Below are 17,171 nucleotides of genomic sequence, written 5' to 3'. Positions count from 1 at the left end.
TCTCTTCTCTCTGGGATTATGTGTGGATTTACACTTTGAATTCAGATTTATTTATTTGATGAAAAACAAAAAATCTATTCATAATTTATATTATGAATTCCACTGCTGTCAATTGATGATGTTCATCATTTCTCCCAGTCTTTACAACAAAACATATGTTGTGTTAAATGTATATGAATAAGATTCAGTTATATTTTTTCAAAAATTGTGCAAAAAATAAATGGTATAAAACCTATTGCGTATTACATTGAAAAACATCTGACAATTTGTAGATGTTTTCTCCTTTCAACAATACAAAGGTTTAATCTACCTTGAAAATAAATATATATTTTCATTTCTTATTAAAATACACTTTTATTTTATAATATATTCTTGTTTTAAAGTACTGTTATCTGTTTGTTGTTGTTGTTTACCATATTTATCTTTAAATGTTGTGTTCTTTTTCACATACATTTCTATTCATTTAGACATATTAACATCATACATACATACAAATGTTATGTTTGTCAGACAATAATAAAGTTAAAAAAGAAAGGAAAAACATACAAAGGGAAAAATACTAATACTAATAAAAAGAAATACAAACAAATAATTTCACTATTTTTATTGTTCATTATTTGTATTGTTTATTCTATGTCTATGTGTATTTTTATGTACCTTTTACCTCGTCAAATTCCTTGCATGTGCACCGTACTTATAATATTTATATATATAATAACCGATTCTGATTCTGATTGCAGCAAGCAGACGCATCTTTTCTCACCGGTGAGCCGACAACAAATCAGTGACGATAACTCTCCCGACCCTGGTTTATGATTGGCTAAACGTGCACCGGGGACGTTCCATCTGAAAATGGGAAGCGTGCGCGCGCACACATGTTTACACTTGTAGGTTACGTCTCCACTGTGCATCGAGCCAAGAAGACGAAACAACAACAGCAGCATTACAAAAGGCCACTTGGTCGGTGTAACCGAACCTCTACCGAGAGGACACGCTCACGGTAATGTTACGTTTTCTGACGTTTCTCGTGTCGCTCGTCGACCGTTAGCCTCAAATCGCCGTGGGAGAGGCCAGCGTTCCGTTACCGTAGCGACGCCCCATAGCAACCATATATGGGTCAGCGTGCAGCAGCGTCACGCAGATAGACAATTAACGCAACTATTTTGATCTTTTTATCAATAAAACATGTGTTATTCGATCAGAAAGTCAACCACAAATAAACTGAATACTACTGAGGAGCCCAACGCGTTGTCAATTGATTATGCGAACACAAGATCAGCAATTTACTTTTTTTGTTACAATTAAAGATTTACATTTACATTTACTAGTGAGGAAATGTACAGGATTACAGCAGCAGACAGAGAGTGCAAACAAGAGACACAGTAGAATAAATCAAACAAGTGTTATAAATAAGAATGATTAATTAATCACATTCACAGCATAGATGATAATCTTGTCAAGAAACCAGAACCATAAACACGATAGCACCATGCAAGGTGTGTTGGTGGTGAGCCAGGTGTAGAAAAGGTGTCGCTATAACTACACAGGGAACTGACATTTGGCCATTTGGGCATTCTATTTATGTGGTTTTACTTTACTTGGGCTAAAAGTACAAGTAGCAATGCCACAGTGGAAATCTGAATCGGCTGAATATAGATCATACCTGCAAACTTGTCACCTTTCGGTGAAATTCACCTTTTTGAACTCAAAATAGGTCATCCACGTGAATCGTGGAGATCCGAAGAGTTTTTGTTTTTGGGGGGGGGGGGGGGTCACATGGCCCGATGCCGTTGAGATTGCAGTGAGACGCGGAGAAAAGTGTGAAGTGGTGCTCTTCGCAATAAAACATCTTTGATGGGACGTGTCGCGTCTCGGCCAATCAGCGTTCAGATGTCCACAGCGTTTGGGGGTTCAGGTTAGCTTGAATGTTAGCCCGCTACATCTACTGCTGTCACGCTGCACGGTGTAGCGATGCTAACAAAGTACCCGTACGTTAAACACGATGTGATTTAGCATATTTTTAGTATCGATACTTCATTAAGAGAGCGATCAGAGCGCACGCGCTGCTCCGTGTCGAGCTGTCTGCGCACACTGCGCTGCGCAGCTCACAGCGAGAGAAGTGGCGCAGCTTTAGAGACCGACTTCGGCTTAAAAAATAAAAAGATGCCAGAAGTGAAATGTTTCAGTCTGTAAAGTTCTGTAACTCTCCAGCTGCTCATCCTGATGAACTGTGGATCATCTGGTCAGAGACTAACGGCCTCATAGTGATCATCAATGCTATGATGGAACCATGTAGTTTCATTCATATCTGGCTGTATTAATACTAATATTACTGACATTTGTTAAGTGTTGAAAAAGTTGGTAAAAAGTGAACCATACAGATGTTTTATTTATTACTATTATAGATAAATATACCAGTCTCGTAATTATGGTACCATATTGTTTGTATGGTGTATTGAATTCTGGTATCGGGTATCATGATATTTATGGCAGGTATGTAATATGTATAGAAGTTATAATATGAGTATCGTGACAAACAGGTAGAGACAGAACAGATTCAGGGAGAAGTCCATGAGGACTGTTCAGGCAAAAAAAAGGAAGTTGGTTCATGAATGACTTTAACCATATTATATATAATGACAATGTATATTTGTTATTACTATCATTATAGGGCTGAGTCAGAGCGGAGAACCTTTTGTTCTTAAACTGTTTATTATCATTATTTAGATTTGTGGTAAGAACAATAAAATGACTGTAGTTGTGGTTCTAAAAGCTTTGAGGCTTCAAACAACGTGGATGTGGTGTGGTGACAACAAAACAAAAAAAGTCACCCCCCGTTGTCACCTTTTTCACCCCTCATGAGTTTGCAGGTATGATAGATATTAAGAGTATGAGTACTCATACGGCAGCAATATGGCCCCTGTGAGTGTTATATTATTATTTATCATATTATTAATTCTGATGCATTAATGTGCACACATATTTTCGATAAAGAATCTTAATCTGAAGGTAACTTGTAATTATAGCTATTAAATACATGTTGTGAAATAAAAAATACAATATTATGGATGCAACAGCGATGTGAATATGTGAATACTGACACATACATAGCTGTAATAGCAGAAATGTGGTATAACCAGATGACTGTTTGTGGGGTCAGGAATCTGATTTAAGTGCAACACCTGGAGCTGGTTAACCAGCTACTAAAACAGTTGGATGTATACAATATTAAAAGGTATATTAGGATGAAGTATAAATATTATTTGTGTTCACCAGCTGCAACTGTGAAAACAGATTATTTCAGTTAGATACTTATAGTTTTCTCAATGGTACATTCATTTAGGGGATTCTGCTTTTAACTATCACAAAGGTAGGATTGTTTTAAGCCGACTAACACTTAAAAATATATAAAAAAGTCACTTTGCATGGTGCTATTGTGTTAATTGTTGTTCTGGCTTCCTGGCATGTTTTTAGCTATATTTAACACACACACACAGTTTAAATACCATCCATTACAGTCATGACGTATCAATAGAAGAGTAGATAAGTGAGTGTGGAAGGGTGTTTGATGTCAACTGATGATTTATTAACGTTGATTAATTGAGAAGTGTATCATTCTTCCATTATTGTCATCCAGCCTTGTTCTATTTTTAATGTCTTCAATGGAAGGCTAAGCTTCAACTGAAGGTTCTCCATTTCAACTTGGCAAAAAGATGGATGTCCAGCCTGTTCGCACACACACACACACACACACCACTTTTCAGCACAGATTTAAATTTAACAACTCGGGGTGTTGAAAAACACTTCTCTTGTTTCAGCGAGGTGTCGGGCATCGTTCCTCTCCTCTCGCTCCCCACTGTGGTCTCCTGCTCTTGTTCTCTCTGTTATGTCAGGTGTGGGGGGGAGGAGGAGAGGGGGGGGGGGGATCAGGTGTTGGTCCCATCCATTTCCAATTGGTCACCAGATCCACCGCCGGGTCCGTTGCTTGTGTATGTAAGTCAATCTGAAGGGAGACATCCTCGTGGTGATACAAATCTACTCTCTCTCTCTCTCTTTTTGTAAAGACTCCCAAAGGCATCCGGTGCAGGAGGTGGAGGTGGAGATGTGGCTCATTGGTGTGACTACTGAGGAGTGTGACAGCGTCTCAAAGGGCTCCTGAAACAACGCTTTGTGTGTGGAGACGGACGGGGCGGCATCTTCCAACACCTACGTCCTCACAGATGTAGGCTTCGCAGTGCAGGTGAGTCGGCGACATTTCTTTAAAGTCAGGCGGTGACGGTGAACCAAGTCTGCAGTGGAATTTCCAATATTTAGTATTTTTATCTTTTCTATTTTATGTCAGTGGGGGAAGAATACATATTCAATTCAACAAACCGCAGCCACGCAAAAATTATACACAAAGGTAAATCGCTTACCTCGAAGACAAAACATAATCTTCACAAAGAGAGGATTGGTTTGAGTTGTTGCATCAGACTTAGTTTTAGCTTCAGGCATCTCTAATAAATTTGCGATGTGTGCCGAAATAATAGACTTAAATAATAAATTAGTGAAGCAACAGAAAGATACGCTTTTTGTTGATTTTCCTGTGTAACTAATTTAGTTTAAAGAGCTACGACTGCTTTTTAAATTATGCAAATATTTGCTGCTTTTCTGATTGATATCTTGGGAAATAAAACACCTTTTGGGTTTTTGGACCATTGTTAAACAAAAATAGCAGTTTTAAGACGAGATGTTGGGCTTTGGGAACAATTTATATAAATGTACTTGATAGTAAGATCATTGTTGGTTGCGGCACTGATCATGTGTGTTCCCTGTAATACGTTCTAATCAAACTTCTTTTTGTTTTAGTTTGTCCTATCTTCCATGTCATCATATTAATTAATCAGATAGTGAAAACCTCCTCAGCAACACAAGCTCATATGTCTAAATGGCGAGTGTATCCCTTTAAATTAATAACTTGTTTTGGTGTTTGTCTTTTTTTATGTCTTAGTCTTAGCTAGACGTGTGTTTCGAGACACTGAACAGTTAGTCGTTGCCGCGTTGAAATACGAAGGTGTTCATGCACCTGTTGCTGCTGCAGGCTGAGGGAGGACCTTGGAGAAATCCTCGTGCGGGGCTGTAACTGTATCGGGGGCTGAGGTCGGCGGCCTTGTGTAAAGCTCACAGTTCGGGGGCCAGGATTATCCAGATCGTTGGATCAGAATACGGTATCCAGCACCGTGGCCTCCCACAATGCACCTGGGATGTCCCTCCTTAATGCCACCACGATCACGATCACTACGGGGAACTAACTCGAACTCACCTTCGACCCCACAAGTTGCCACATAGGAGGGCGGTCAGCCTTGAGAAGCTGCCGGGGACGATTAATGGCCACCGAGCTCGGGTCGGAGTGCAGACGGACATTAACGGAACCAGAACTCACAAGTGGAACAAAACTCGCCTAAACTTCCGAATAGAGTAAAAAAAGTAAAACCGTTTTAAGCGAGCGCTAACCGTTAGCATGCAGACATTAGCATTCAGCTCAAGTTCAGTCACACAGAGTCGCTAGCATGTAGCCTCTGAAGCTGTGTCCCAAATCCATACGTCATACTAAAAAGTACAAACTACAAGCTTATCATCGGTATACAACATCAACATTAACCGCTTTATCCTCACGGGAATGTATTTTTGGCTTTGGACTGTCTTTTGTTTTACTTCATCTCTCTGGAGCTATTTCAACATCATCCACAGTTCATTTAAATCTTTTTTGTTTTCCCAACTGTGGGCAGCTTCTCCATTTCTTTTTTGCATTGCATTGTGGGAGAATAGTTTCCACTAACAGCACATTTACAAAGAACCCTATTTAGTTTGCATCTTGAGTAAAGCGTACTAAAAGTCTTAGAATTACTTTGTAGTTTAGATTTTGGAAATCATTGTTAGTCTTGCTCGTCTTATTGATGACATCGTTGGACGCTCATGTTTTCCAGGGAGATTCGGGGGGGAAAAAGACAATTTGACTCGCAAATGATTATCTTTTTACTTAGTGGTGACCAAGAAGGCGATCCTAAGAACTCCCTTAATATAAGACGGTGGCTGTTGATGAAAAATGGAAGAAGTGGACTGCTTACAAAAGCCATCTTAAGGATACTCACCATTATATACAGAGTGAAAAGAGAGAGATATCTTAAGTCGTCTCAGCAAACTGAACTCGCTGACGACTCTCGGTGTTCCTTTGCTATAAATATCATAAAAAGCATTAAAATCGATGCTCTGTTTGGCGTTGGAGTTAATACCCCGTCTCTATTTGTATCCGTCCTGCCACGATAGCTCTTGAGTGTCGCCGTGTGACAACGCGGCGACAGCCAGAGCACTCAGCTGATGAGAGAAATGGGAAACGGATACATGAGTCCAAGCACACTTACAGCTTGTTCAATGTTCTGTTTGAATTGAATTTCATTGTTGCAGCACATCCCCAATTTAAAAAACAGACCGTGTGAAAGAAGAAATTAGTGCCAAATAGTTCAAATTTCTCCCACTGACACATACGTTTTTTGAATTTTGTTTTTGTTTGTACAAATCCAGGATGGGTCTACCTGTGGACGGTCCAGGCGGAGATGAAGAGGCACATAACCATGAGCAGCAGGGAGAGGGAGAGGGAGAGGGCGAGGGCGGAGGAAGCCCAGCTGAAGCCTCCACTTGCACCCCGCCGCCCATCAACAACAAGAAGAGGAAGAAAAGCAAGAGGAGGTACATAACTGCTGGATCTCCTTCCATTTGTACTTTTCCTCTGCAAGTACTCCACCTATGATTTGGAGACTCGCTCTGGAGGCTCTCAGGTTTGAGTTTACTCACCTGTCCTCATCATTCGTTGGGGGGTGGGGGGGGGGGGGAGCGTGATGAGGCGTTCAGGGAACCTCGCAGCAAAGCAGATGTCTGTCCCTCTTTCTGTCTCTCTTCTCTTCCAGATGACTGTGGATCAACCTCACCAACTGCAAATATGAAAGTGGTACGTTCTCTAATCATCTGATTTTAATCTGCCACCCCGGCTCTTTCTAGTGGACAGAACCTCTCGTCACGTGACGTCTTGGTGTGAAAACGGAGACGACGTACTACATGGCCAACAGTATGTGGACACCCCTCGACTCCACAAGGTGTGACTGGATTGATTTCAGTAGAGACTCGACCTTAAGCGCCAAGATGTTGCCTAAAAATGACAGCTGACATCAACACAGCGATTGGCTGATGGAGGGTCAAGCAAGATCTGGTTGGTTTAACCAAAAGAGAGCACGCCCATAATCGGCTGACGAAGAGGAAGCAGCAGTAGGAGTGAGAGAGTGAGGGAGCTTGAAATGATTAAATTTAGGCTAAACTTCAGATTGGGCTTAATTCCATTGGAGGGAAATTCTGATGCTACAGATATATACAATTTGTGAACTTCGTGGCAACCGCTTTGTGCACAATGCCCCCGTGTGCACAAAGCCAGCTCCATTTAGAAAACGGTTCTCCCAGTTTGGTTTAGAGGAACTCAACTGGTCTGCTCAGATTGCTGACCTCAACCATGCAGCACCGTGTTGGCGTGTCCACATACTTTTGGCCATGGACTGTACATCCGCAGCTCCTAGATCAGATCTTGTTTTCACTTGGATGATGAACACCCGCGGTGAAAAGACTCCCTGTGTGTTCCGTCCAGTGCGCCGCGCCGCGCGCAGGTACAGCCTCAGGGAGATGATGGAGGGCGACGACTGGACTCTTTTCTGGACCGACTGCTCCGTGTCTCTGGAGCGCGTGAAGGACATGAAGCGTTACCAGGTACTGCCGACCGAACCTGCTCACAGCGACTCATTCAACTGGATTTAATTGTGCGTGAACCAAGCGAACGGCGCGGGGAGACGTCCGTCTGCTCTGTCAAACTGTAAAAGTCTTACATGTAATTTAAAGCACCCCCCCCCCGGCTCAATACGCCCGACCAATGAAATAATAAAACATATGCATTTCCATAGAGATTACGAGATGGCGTCATTCTCTCATTGCTCAGAACAGCTTTTCAGCTCAAGCAATCAATTTGTAATCTAATTGAGTAATTCAGTGCAGGTCATGACCAACGATTCCTCTCTGATCGAATGAGGTGGAGCGCTTTATATCGTCATATCTCACTTGGACTGCCGACAAGCTTGCGCATAAAAATACTTCACAATGATCTTCGCATGTCTACAGAGTAGCTCCCCTGTAAACACTTTTGTGTCTGTGTGTATATGTGTATGTGTGTGTGTGTGTGTGTGTGTGTGTCTTTTGCAGAAAATAAACCACTTCCCGGGGATGAGTGAGATCTGCCGCAAAGATTTACTGGCGAGGAACATGAACCGCATGGTCAAGCTTTTCCCTAAAGACTACAACATCTTCCCCCGAACGTGGTGCCTTCCTGCAGAGTCAGTTTGCACCTTTAAAAAATATATATATATATCTATGTTTGGCCTCTTTTATTTAGTTTTCCTCTGGGTGTGTGTTAAGATACTAACTGTGCTTTGCAGTTACAGTGACTTCCAAGCCTACACCAGGGCCAAAAAAAGCAAGACGTACATCTGTAAGCCGGATACCGGCTGCCAAGGCAAAGGCATCGTCATCTCCAGGTCCAGTAAAGACATTCAACCTGGAGAGCACATGATCTGCCAGGTTTACATCTCCAGGGTGAGGGTCTATCGATCATCACACACACACACGCACACACATACACACTGGTTGAAGTTCACACGCGTTCTTCATTCCCTCCTCAGCCTTTTATAATCGACGGATACAAGTTTGACTTGCGTATCTACGTGCTGGTGACGTCGTGCGACCCGCTCAGCATTTTCATGTTCAAGGAGGGACTGGCTCGCTTCTGCACCACCAAGTACAACGAGCCGACACACGGCAATGTGGTGAGGAGCGTCTAAACCTAACCCATATGTATTACTCTGTATGTACTTGAAATACAACGCCAGAATGTGACCCTGGTTGGATAAAAACAAAACACAGGACTAAAGCACAGCAGAGACACATGTTTAAAAAAGAAAAGCTATGGCTGCACCTTTTCTTTCTTTATTAATTTCATTATTCAGTAATTCTTCCTCTATAGTCAGCGAATCACAATTTCCCAAAACACACGGTGACTTTTTAAAAATGTCTTTTTTATGAACAGTTCGAAACCCAAAGAGACCCTGACACCGATAAGATGTTTACTTTTTTTTTACTTCGTCGATAGTTTTATATCATATGATATGATATTCCTTTATTTGGGAAATTTCTAAAATCACAGCAGCGGTGCACATCAGAACATCAATGAAAATAAATACAATATAAAACACAAAACACAATAACAATACTAAAATACTAAATACTAAATATACAGGGGGGAAATAAAGTAAAGTGCTGAGTTTGCCAGGATCTCCAGCGATCTACTGCAGCGTGTTGTGCAGCCTGACAGCAGCAGGAAGGAAGGACTTGTGGTTCTTCTCCCTCAGACACGGGGAGGAATCAGCCGGTGTCTGAAGGAGCTGTGCAGAGCTGAGAGAGCGTCATGCATGGGGTGGGAGGTGTGGTTCATCAGAAAGAGTCTGCTCTGTCCCTTCTTATAGAGTGCGTGTGCGTGGTCAGCCCAGTCCAGTTTGTTGTTCAGGTGAACACCCAGGTACTTATAAGATTTTACAATCTCAATGTCCAGTCCCTGGATGCTCACTGGTACCGGAGGAGAGCGTTTACCACGGCTGAAGTCCACCACCAGCTCCTTGGTCTTACTGGAGTTGATGTGGAGACGGTTCTGCTGGCACATTCCAAAAAGTCCTGGTTCAGTTCTCTGTACGCTCTGTCATCGTCGGCAGAGATGAGGCCGACGATTGCAGGGTCTTTAAACTATTCTCGTATAACTCGTCTTTTAACTATAAAATTTAATTTTCGATCCCTCTATGAATCGCTGCAGCTCTCATAACAGACGTATTATTTCTGTCTTGTGCGTGGCGTCACCCCCCCGCCTGTCAGGAGGACATGTGCATGCACCTCACCAACTACTCCATCAACAAGAACAGCGAGAACTTTATCCGTGACGAAGACACCGGCAGCAAGCGGTAAACACACCCACCACGCCTGTTGTGTCGCAGCAATAAATAAGCAGTGTTTTAAGAAGCATCAGCGACTTAAAACACTGCTTATTTGTTGTGTGTGTGTGTGTGTCCCACAGAAAGCTGTCCACCCTAAACAAGCTCCTGGAGTCCATCAGCTGCAACACAGACGAGATGTGGAGTGACATCGAGGACGTGATCATAAAGACTCTGGTCTCCGCTCACCCGATCCTCAAGCACAATTACCACACCTGCTTCCCGAACCACACCACGGGCAGCGCCTGCTTCGAGATCCTGGGCTTCGATGTGCTGCTGGACCACCGGCTCAGACCCTGGGTGCTGGAGGTGAAGGACCCCGACGCCTCCGTTTGATATAGAGCATAAACACAAATATGCAGATTGTACATACCAGGTTCTCAAGTTCTTCACAGACTTTCTGTGTGAAGGATAATCTAGAGGACCGAATGGTTTCATTAGAAAGTGTAATCATGCTTCACACAGTCTGACCGAAGTATATAATCTGTATCAGATTGTACAAGATGTGTGAAATATTCAGACGGTCCATGTGTTTTTTATTGTTATTTTTTATAGCTGCACCATTAAATCATTCAGAAACTGGAAATATTCTACATGTTACATTACATTAAATGTCATTTAGCAGACGCTTTTATCCAAAGCGACTTACAATAAAGGAATTCAACCATGAGAACAAACTCAGAACAACAAGAATCAAGAAAGTAACATTTCTACAAGAAAGCCAAACTACAAAAAATACCATAAATCATAACATAAGTAATAATATTAGTAATACCATGAGTAATAACATAAGTAATACCATAAGTAATAATATAAGTAATAACAAGTAATACCATGAGTAATACCATTATACCATGAGTAAAACCATGAGTAATAACATAAGTAATATCATAAGTAATACCATAATATTATAAGTAATACTATAATACCATGAGTAATACCATGAGTAATACCATAATACCATGAGTAATACCATAAGTAAAACCATGAGTAATACCATAAGTAATACCATGAGTAATACCATGAGTAATACCATAATACCATAAGTAATACCATGAGTAATACCATAAGTAATACCATGAGTAATACCATGAGTAATACCATGAGTAATACCATAAGTAATACCATGAGTAATACCATGAGTAATACCATAAGTAATACCATAAGTAATACCATGAGTAATACCATAAGTAATACCATAATACCATGAGTAATACCATAAGTAATACCATGAGTAATACCATAAGTAATACCATGAGTAATACCATGAGTAATACCATAAGTAATACCATAATACCATGAGTAATACCATAAGTAATACCATGAGTAATACCATGAGTAATACCATAAGTAATACCATAATACCATGAGTAATACCATAAGTAATACCATGAGTAATACCATAAGTAATACCATGAGTAATACCATAAACCATACGTAATACCATAATTAAGTGCCACTGAAGTGCTAATCTGTTTTTTTTAAAGGTGTGTCTTGTCGTGTGTGTTTCCAGGTGAATCACTCCCCCAGCTTCACCACCGACTCGCAGCTGGACCGCGAGGTGAAGGACGCGCTGCTGTACGACACCCTGGTTCTCATCAACCTGGGCGCCTGCGACCGCCGCAAGATCACCAAGGAGGAGAAACGCAGGGTGAAGGACCGGCTGCAGCAAAACATCACCAGAGAGGCCAGGTAGAGTTCTGTCAGTCACAGATCATGTGACCCCCGCCCCCTCAAGGTCACTCACCCGCTCCCCTCCTGACTTCCCGTGTGTCCAGGACGGAGGAGCAGCGTCAGTGCCAGGCCGCTACGCTGGAGCAGATGGAGCGGTACGAGGCCAAACACCTGGGAGGCTTCCGGAGGATCTACCCCAGGGAGGGCGGGGACAAATACGACAAATACTTCAAACACAGCGGCTCGCTCTTCCAGGAGACGGCGGCCTCCAAGGCCAGAGAGGAGTGTGCCAGGTACCCAGCGGCAAGTCCAAATGAAGAGAGGGAGAGAGGGGGAGAGGAAGAAAGGTAGAGGGGGAGAGAGAGAGGGGGGAGAGAGGGAGAGAGGGGAGAGAGAGAGGGAGAGAGAGAGAGGAGAGAGGGAGAGGAAGAAAGGTAGAGGGGAGAGAGGGGAGAGAGAGGGAAAGAGAGAGGGGGGAGCGAGATGGAGAGAGAGGGGAGATAGGGAGGGAGAGAGAGAGAGGGGAAGAGAGAGAGGGAGAGAGAGAGAGAGAGAGGGGGGGGAGAGAGAGAGAGATTCACAAAACCACAGCACTGACAGCTTCTTCTCACTTAACCCTTGTGTTGCCTTCGGGTCAATTTGACCCGATTCAATGTTTCACCCTCCTGTCGCCTTCGGGTCAATATGACCCGATTCAATGTTTAACCCTCCTGTTACCTTTATATTTACTAACATATTTTACCCTTGAGGTCAATATGACCCCAGCTATTAAAATCTCCAGAAAATTATTAGAATTAATATTGTTTTCCAAGTTTAAGTGTGAGGTACTTTATGTTTGTTTGTTGACTCCCGAAAGAACACCGACATTAAACATTGAATCGGGTCAAATTGACCCGAAGGCGACAGGAGGGTTAAATATTGAATCGGGTCAAAATGACCCGAAGGCAACACAAGGGTTAAAGCGTGTTAACTGTCTCCATGTCGTACTTTCTGAAATTCACCACTCAACTCACAAACTCTGGACACCAACAAGCTCCACTAATGGAACAAATTAATATTTCAAAAATTGCAAACTCCTTGGAAGGAACACAAACAATTTGAAAACATTTAATCGACTCAAACCTGACTGACATCACTGCACTTATTTATATTATATATACGAGATATATGCAGAAAAGCTTGAGATATTTAAATGTACTTTGTTCTTCTTTCAGTCATTATGTATAAGTATTTATGTATACATACTTTAGCGTGAGGTTTAGCTGGAAGAGTATAAAGGGATTTATTTTACAGTAAATATTATTCTATGAAATCCTTTTGCTTGATAGCCGAGATGCCAACGTTTCTGTGTGTGTTTAGGCATCAACTGCAGGAGCTGCGTCTGAAGCAGGAGCAGAAGGAGAGAGAGCAGAGGGGAGGCCGGAGGAGAGACCTGCAGGGGGAGACGGCGGGGGAGAGAGTCAAACCCCGAGGAGCACCGACACAACCCCCCAACCTGGACTGTGACGCGGTGAGTCATTACAGACGCAGTGTCCACGTGGAACCACCAGAGGGAGTCAAACAGCTTCTGTCTCATGACGGATGCTTCATATTCTGGATGACCCCCTTTGAGGAAATGGACTCCTACCCAATTTAAATTAGCTGGAATAATATTCCTGCATATAATTTTCTATTGGATGTCTCTCATTTCAAATTCAAATCTCTTTTTTTATTGTCACGACCGGCGAAAAGCAAACAGTGTTATCGCGGTTATTCAGAGACAGTAATTGCTAATGCATTGTAAATGCAAACGGGTGGCTACACACACCGTGAGGCAATCCCCAAACAAATTGAATCAAATGTCTCTCCGAAGCTCCCTCCGTCCAGCGTGTCGCCGGCTCCCAACGCTGCAGAGACCCTAGAGGAGAAGCAGCAGCAGCAGCTGGAGGAGGAGGAGGAAGAGAAGGATGAGAAGGAGGAGGTGGTGGTGGAGGCAGACGAGGAGGAGGAGGAGCAGGAGCGTGTCGCCGCGCTGCTCCAGAGGAAGAAACTCCTGCAGGATCTCGGGCTGGTGGACCAGATCCACCAGCTGCTGCAGGGCCTGACAGGCGGAGGGGGGGTCCCGCAGGAGGCCTGCACCCAGCAGAGTAGACCGGCTCATCAGAGGAGACAGACGAAGGTGAGAGCCGACGACAGGTAGCCTGTCCTCCTTAAATCAAGCAGCCGGCGTGCTTGTTGTCGGGTGAGTGATGCTTTCTGTTACTTCCTGTTTTCTTTAGTTCCAGCTGGACTCTTTGACTTCGTCGTTCTCCCAAAGAGCAAAGCAACCGCCGACCTTTCACATGTTACAGCAGGTACCGTGATCAAAACAATCCCAAATCTGGTTTGTTATCAGAAATTAGTGTGCTGGTCTTTTTTAAACCGAGAGAAAATAATCAACACGGATTCATATTTTTTTCTATTTTTAATTTAAAGAAATGTAAAATACTTGTTTCACTCTTGTAACTAACAACTGACGATTATTTACATTACCAATCAATCTAATGATTTTTATTTTTACCAATAAAATGTTAAAGATAAGTCATTAGATCATGTTTGCTTGTTTCTTCTGACCAACAGTCCCAAAAAAAGCAATAAAAGACAAAGAAAACCAGCAGATTCACAAATTTGAGAAGTTATATTTTGTCATTATTGCTTGAAAAAATTAAACAGTCAGTGGATTAATTGTCGTTGCAGCTCCGCTTGTAGATTTAGAAGGACACTTATTTAAATCCACAGTCATAGTGAATATTAAATACACCATCGCCGTGGAAAACCACTTCATCAAATCACACTATTAAGAATGAACAATGTGAACATCGGAGACGTCGCCTCGTCGTCTGTGAGCTTTTCAAGCGTCCGTGAACGTCGCTGATAACTTTCATCTCTCATGAGACCGAGGAGCAGAGTCTGAATGTCTCGGCTGCGTTGCAGCACATCCAGTCTCAGGTGGCTCAGCAGCGCCTGCAGAGGCCCCCGACGGACCCGAGGAGCCTGAACCCGCCGGAGCCCAAGAGCCACGTCGCCCAGCGGAACCACTGGCCAGGTAAACGCATCTCTGCACTCACCTCAGCCGCGCGGGACACGACGGGCAGGTAAACCAATCGCTACATCTTTTGGATTGAGGAGTTATTGCAGCTGCTTTGACCTGTTTGACCTTTTTCTTGTATGTTTATATTCAACTCAAAACTTCTTAAATGCTGTGTTTAAAAAAATAGATTTTCAGACAACACAATTGGCTTGTGTTAAGCATTTTTATTTATTAAATACATTTTTGTTTTAAAGTATAAAGAAATAACCATTAAAACTTACCATTTGAGTTATTTCTTCTTGTTCTTCTTCTTGTTGTTGTTCTTACATCTGTTATGCAATTATCAACATAATTTCTGATATGTGTCTATTGATGTTCTTATTGATATTTATTTGCATTTATTCCCAGTTATGCAACAATGTTCCCTCGTGATAAATAAAGCTGTCATCTTGATGTCCGTGTGAGTCCAGTGGATTTCAGCTTCGCGGTCTCTCGTCTCCTCTCCAGGAGTCCGGCAGGACGGCCCGGCCCGGCCCAGCGTCCTCAACCCGGTGCCCAGAGGAGGCCTGCGCTGCGCCTGCTGGCCCCACGACCCCGCGGCCCTGGAGGGCCTGCTCGTTATCTCCACTCCGGCCCCTCTGGTCAGGAGGACTGGCTTCTCTCACATCGTCCGCAATTCGTCCCCCCGAGCCCCCCGAGCCCCCCGAGCTCCCCAGCAGCAGCCCGGTAAAGGCCAGTGAGGAGCCGGCTTCACACCAGAGGAGGCACCCAGGAGGGCTGGAGGTAGAGAGGCTTTGAGCTGCGAACATAAAGGAAACACACTGTGCCTTGATGAATCTCGTTCAGTAGGTTTTATACCGGGACTCCTGCAGTTTCTCATGCTTGCCACTTTAAAACCTTGCAACACTGCAGGAAAACCACATTATGGTTGTTTGTGCTCACATGTGTGTCACGTTTTGCTCCGCAGGGATGAGTCATCTCAAACCAACCTCAGTGCCAAAATAAAAGCAGACGAGTCTTGTTTAACACCTCATGGTGTGTGTGATCCAGTTGCTCAGAAGGAAATCTAATAAACTCACTGATGTGAAATCCAGTATTAGTTAAGATTGACCCCCTATTTTTGAAGAGAAGTGGAAAATAAAGGCATTCTGCCTCTTTTCTCATTTGATTCAAGGTTTGAAAATGTTTAGGTTGTTTTGCACTAAATAATTAATTAATATATATATATATATATTTTTTAAAGATGTAATTTAGTTTAACTTATTATTGCATAATGGTTTTTTTATTCCATTTGTCAAGAAAAGAGATTACAGGGATTTTTATTATTATTATGCAATGCTTGCATTTAGAATACATATTATGATTTTTTTATGGGTTGAGAATTTTGTTGTTTTTCTTATTTAATTCAATTTTCCTGCAGAGTGAATAATTATTGTTCGACAATAAGTTCGCTGGTGGTTTGTGTTTCATTTTTTATCTTTTCGGTGAGAGTTAAAGAGGCCATAAAGTTGTACAGCATCTCTGCATCCGGTTTCTTTTGTTTTGAAAGAAAAAGACAAAGAAAACAACTCAAGCTGGTCCACCCTCTATGAAATGTAAGTGTAAAGTGTTTAAGATAGAAAAGCTCAGGAAATAGTGTGTGCAGCCCAACACGATATGGTTATGGTTACATTGATACTGCGCAAGAGAAACATCTTTTTACGTCTAATCGTTTGTTTAAAACGTAAAAAATGTAAATTAATCGAGTGATATGAATCGAAAGAGATTTAATTAAACATATTTTAGTAAGAAAGGCCGTGGGTTTATTTTTTTAACTGAACATTTCCGAAAGCACGTCGAATGCTCCACATGAACTCAGAAGTATATATTTAGATATTATTAACATTAGTGATGTTTTGTAACGTAGAAATGGTTTAAACCCGAAATTGTTTTATTTTATACTTTTATTTGGACAATACTTTGATTCCTATTTATTTATTTATTTTCGTATTTCTTATCCAACAATATGAAAAGTAAAGGGAACCGGCCGTCACTTTGTTTGAGTTTGTTTCTCATCAAAAACAACAAATGAAGGCGGAGGATGCATTTCAGGAATTTATGGTTTTATTGCGGTCTATTAAAGTCGGAAATCTCCGTTGTTGCTGTAAATCACCAGATGTCAACTGAAAAAAAGCGAAAAGAAACGGAAATAAAAACATTTATAAACAAATGTAAGAGGAAGAAAAACGTTGTTTAACGAATGAGTTAAACTCCCGTTTTAAAGTAATGCGTTACTTTAAGACGGGAGTTTAACGTCTTCCTGATATCCTTAAAAGTTTTTTAAAAAAGATGCCGCTTAGAGG

At 42.1% G+C, this 17,171-nt stretch overlaps 1 protein-coding gene across 2 annotated transcripts; it reads left to right on the top strand.

Moving 5' to 3' along the window:
* The first annotated feature begins 685 nt into the window (after positions 1-685).
* Positions 686-16,355, top strand: ttll6 (tubulin tyrosine ligase-like family, member 6). 2 transcript variants are annotated; one of them, XM_056430277.1, is made up of 17 exons: positions 686-1,000; positions 4,065-4,240; positions 6,562-6,726; positions 6,948-6,985; positions 7,670-7,788; positions 8,275-8,405; positions 8,508-8,664; positions 8,751-8,894; positions 9,991-10,076; positions 10,190-10,415; positions 11,620-11,798; positions 11,885-12,073; positions 13,140-13,290; positions 13,633-13,938; positions 14,039-14,113; positions 14,733-14,893; positions 15,337-16,355. In XM_056430277.1, the coding sequence occupies exons 3-17, from the start codon at positions 6,563-6,565 to the stop codon at positions 15,557-15,559; spliced, it is 2,349 nt and encodes a 782-aa protein (XP_056286252.1). In that variant the 5' UTR covers positions 686-1,000; positions 4,065-4,240; position 6,562; the 3' UTR covers positions 15,560-16,355. The 2 variants fall into 2 exon arrangements, with proteins under 2 accessions (XP_056286252.1, XP_056286253.1); XM_056430278.1 differs by lacking the exons at positions 686-1,000; positions 4,065-4,240 and having other exon boundaries at positions 6,653-6,726; positions 6,945-6,985.
* The last annotated feature ends 816 nt before the right edge of the window (positions 16,356-17,171 follow it).

The sequence above is a fragment of the Pseudoliparis swirei genome, chromosome 13 (genome assembly GCF_029220125.1).
Source record: "Pseudoliparis swirei isolate HS2019 ecotype Mariana Trench chromosome 13, NWPU_hadal_v1, whole genome shotgun sequence".
NCBI lineage: Eukaryota > Metazoa > Chordata > Actinopteri > Perciformes > Liparidae > Pseudoliparis > Pseudoliparis swirei.
This window is presented reverse-complemented; position numbering and strand designations above follow the sequence as displayed.

Excerpts from the sequence above, each read along its gene's own strand:
- ttll6 (XM_056430277.1), top strand. The coding sequence starts at position 6,563 with ATGGGTCTACCTGTGGACGGTCCAGGCGGAGATGAAGAGGCACATAAC. Across the intron at positions 10,077-10,189 it reads GAAGACACCGGCAGCAAGCG|AAAGCTGTCCACCCTAAACA; the intron begins GTAAACACACCC and ends TGTGTCCCACAG. Across the intron at positions 13,291-13,632 it reads CCAACCTGGACTGTGACGCG|CTCCCTCCGTCCAGCGTGTC; the intron begins GTGAGTCATTAC and ends GTCTCTCCGAAG.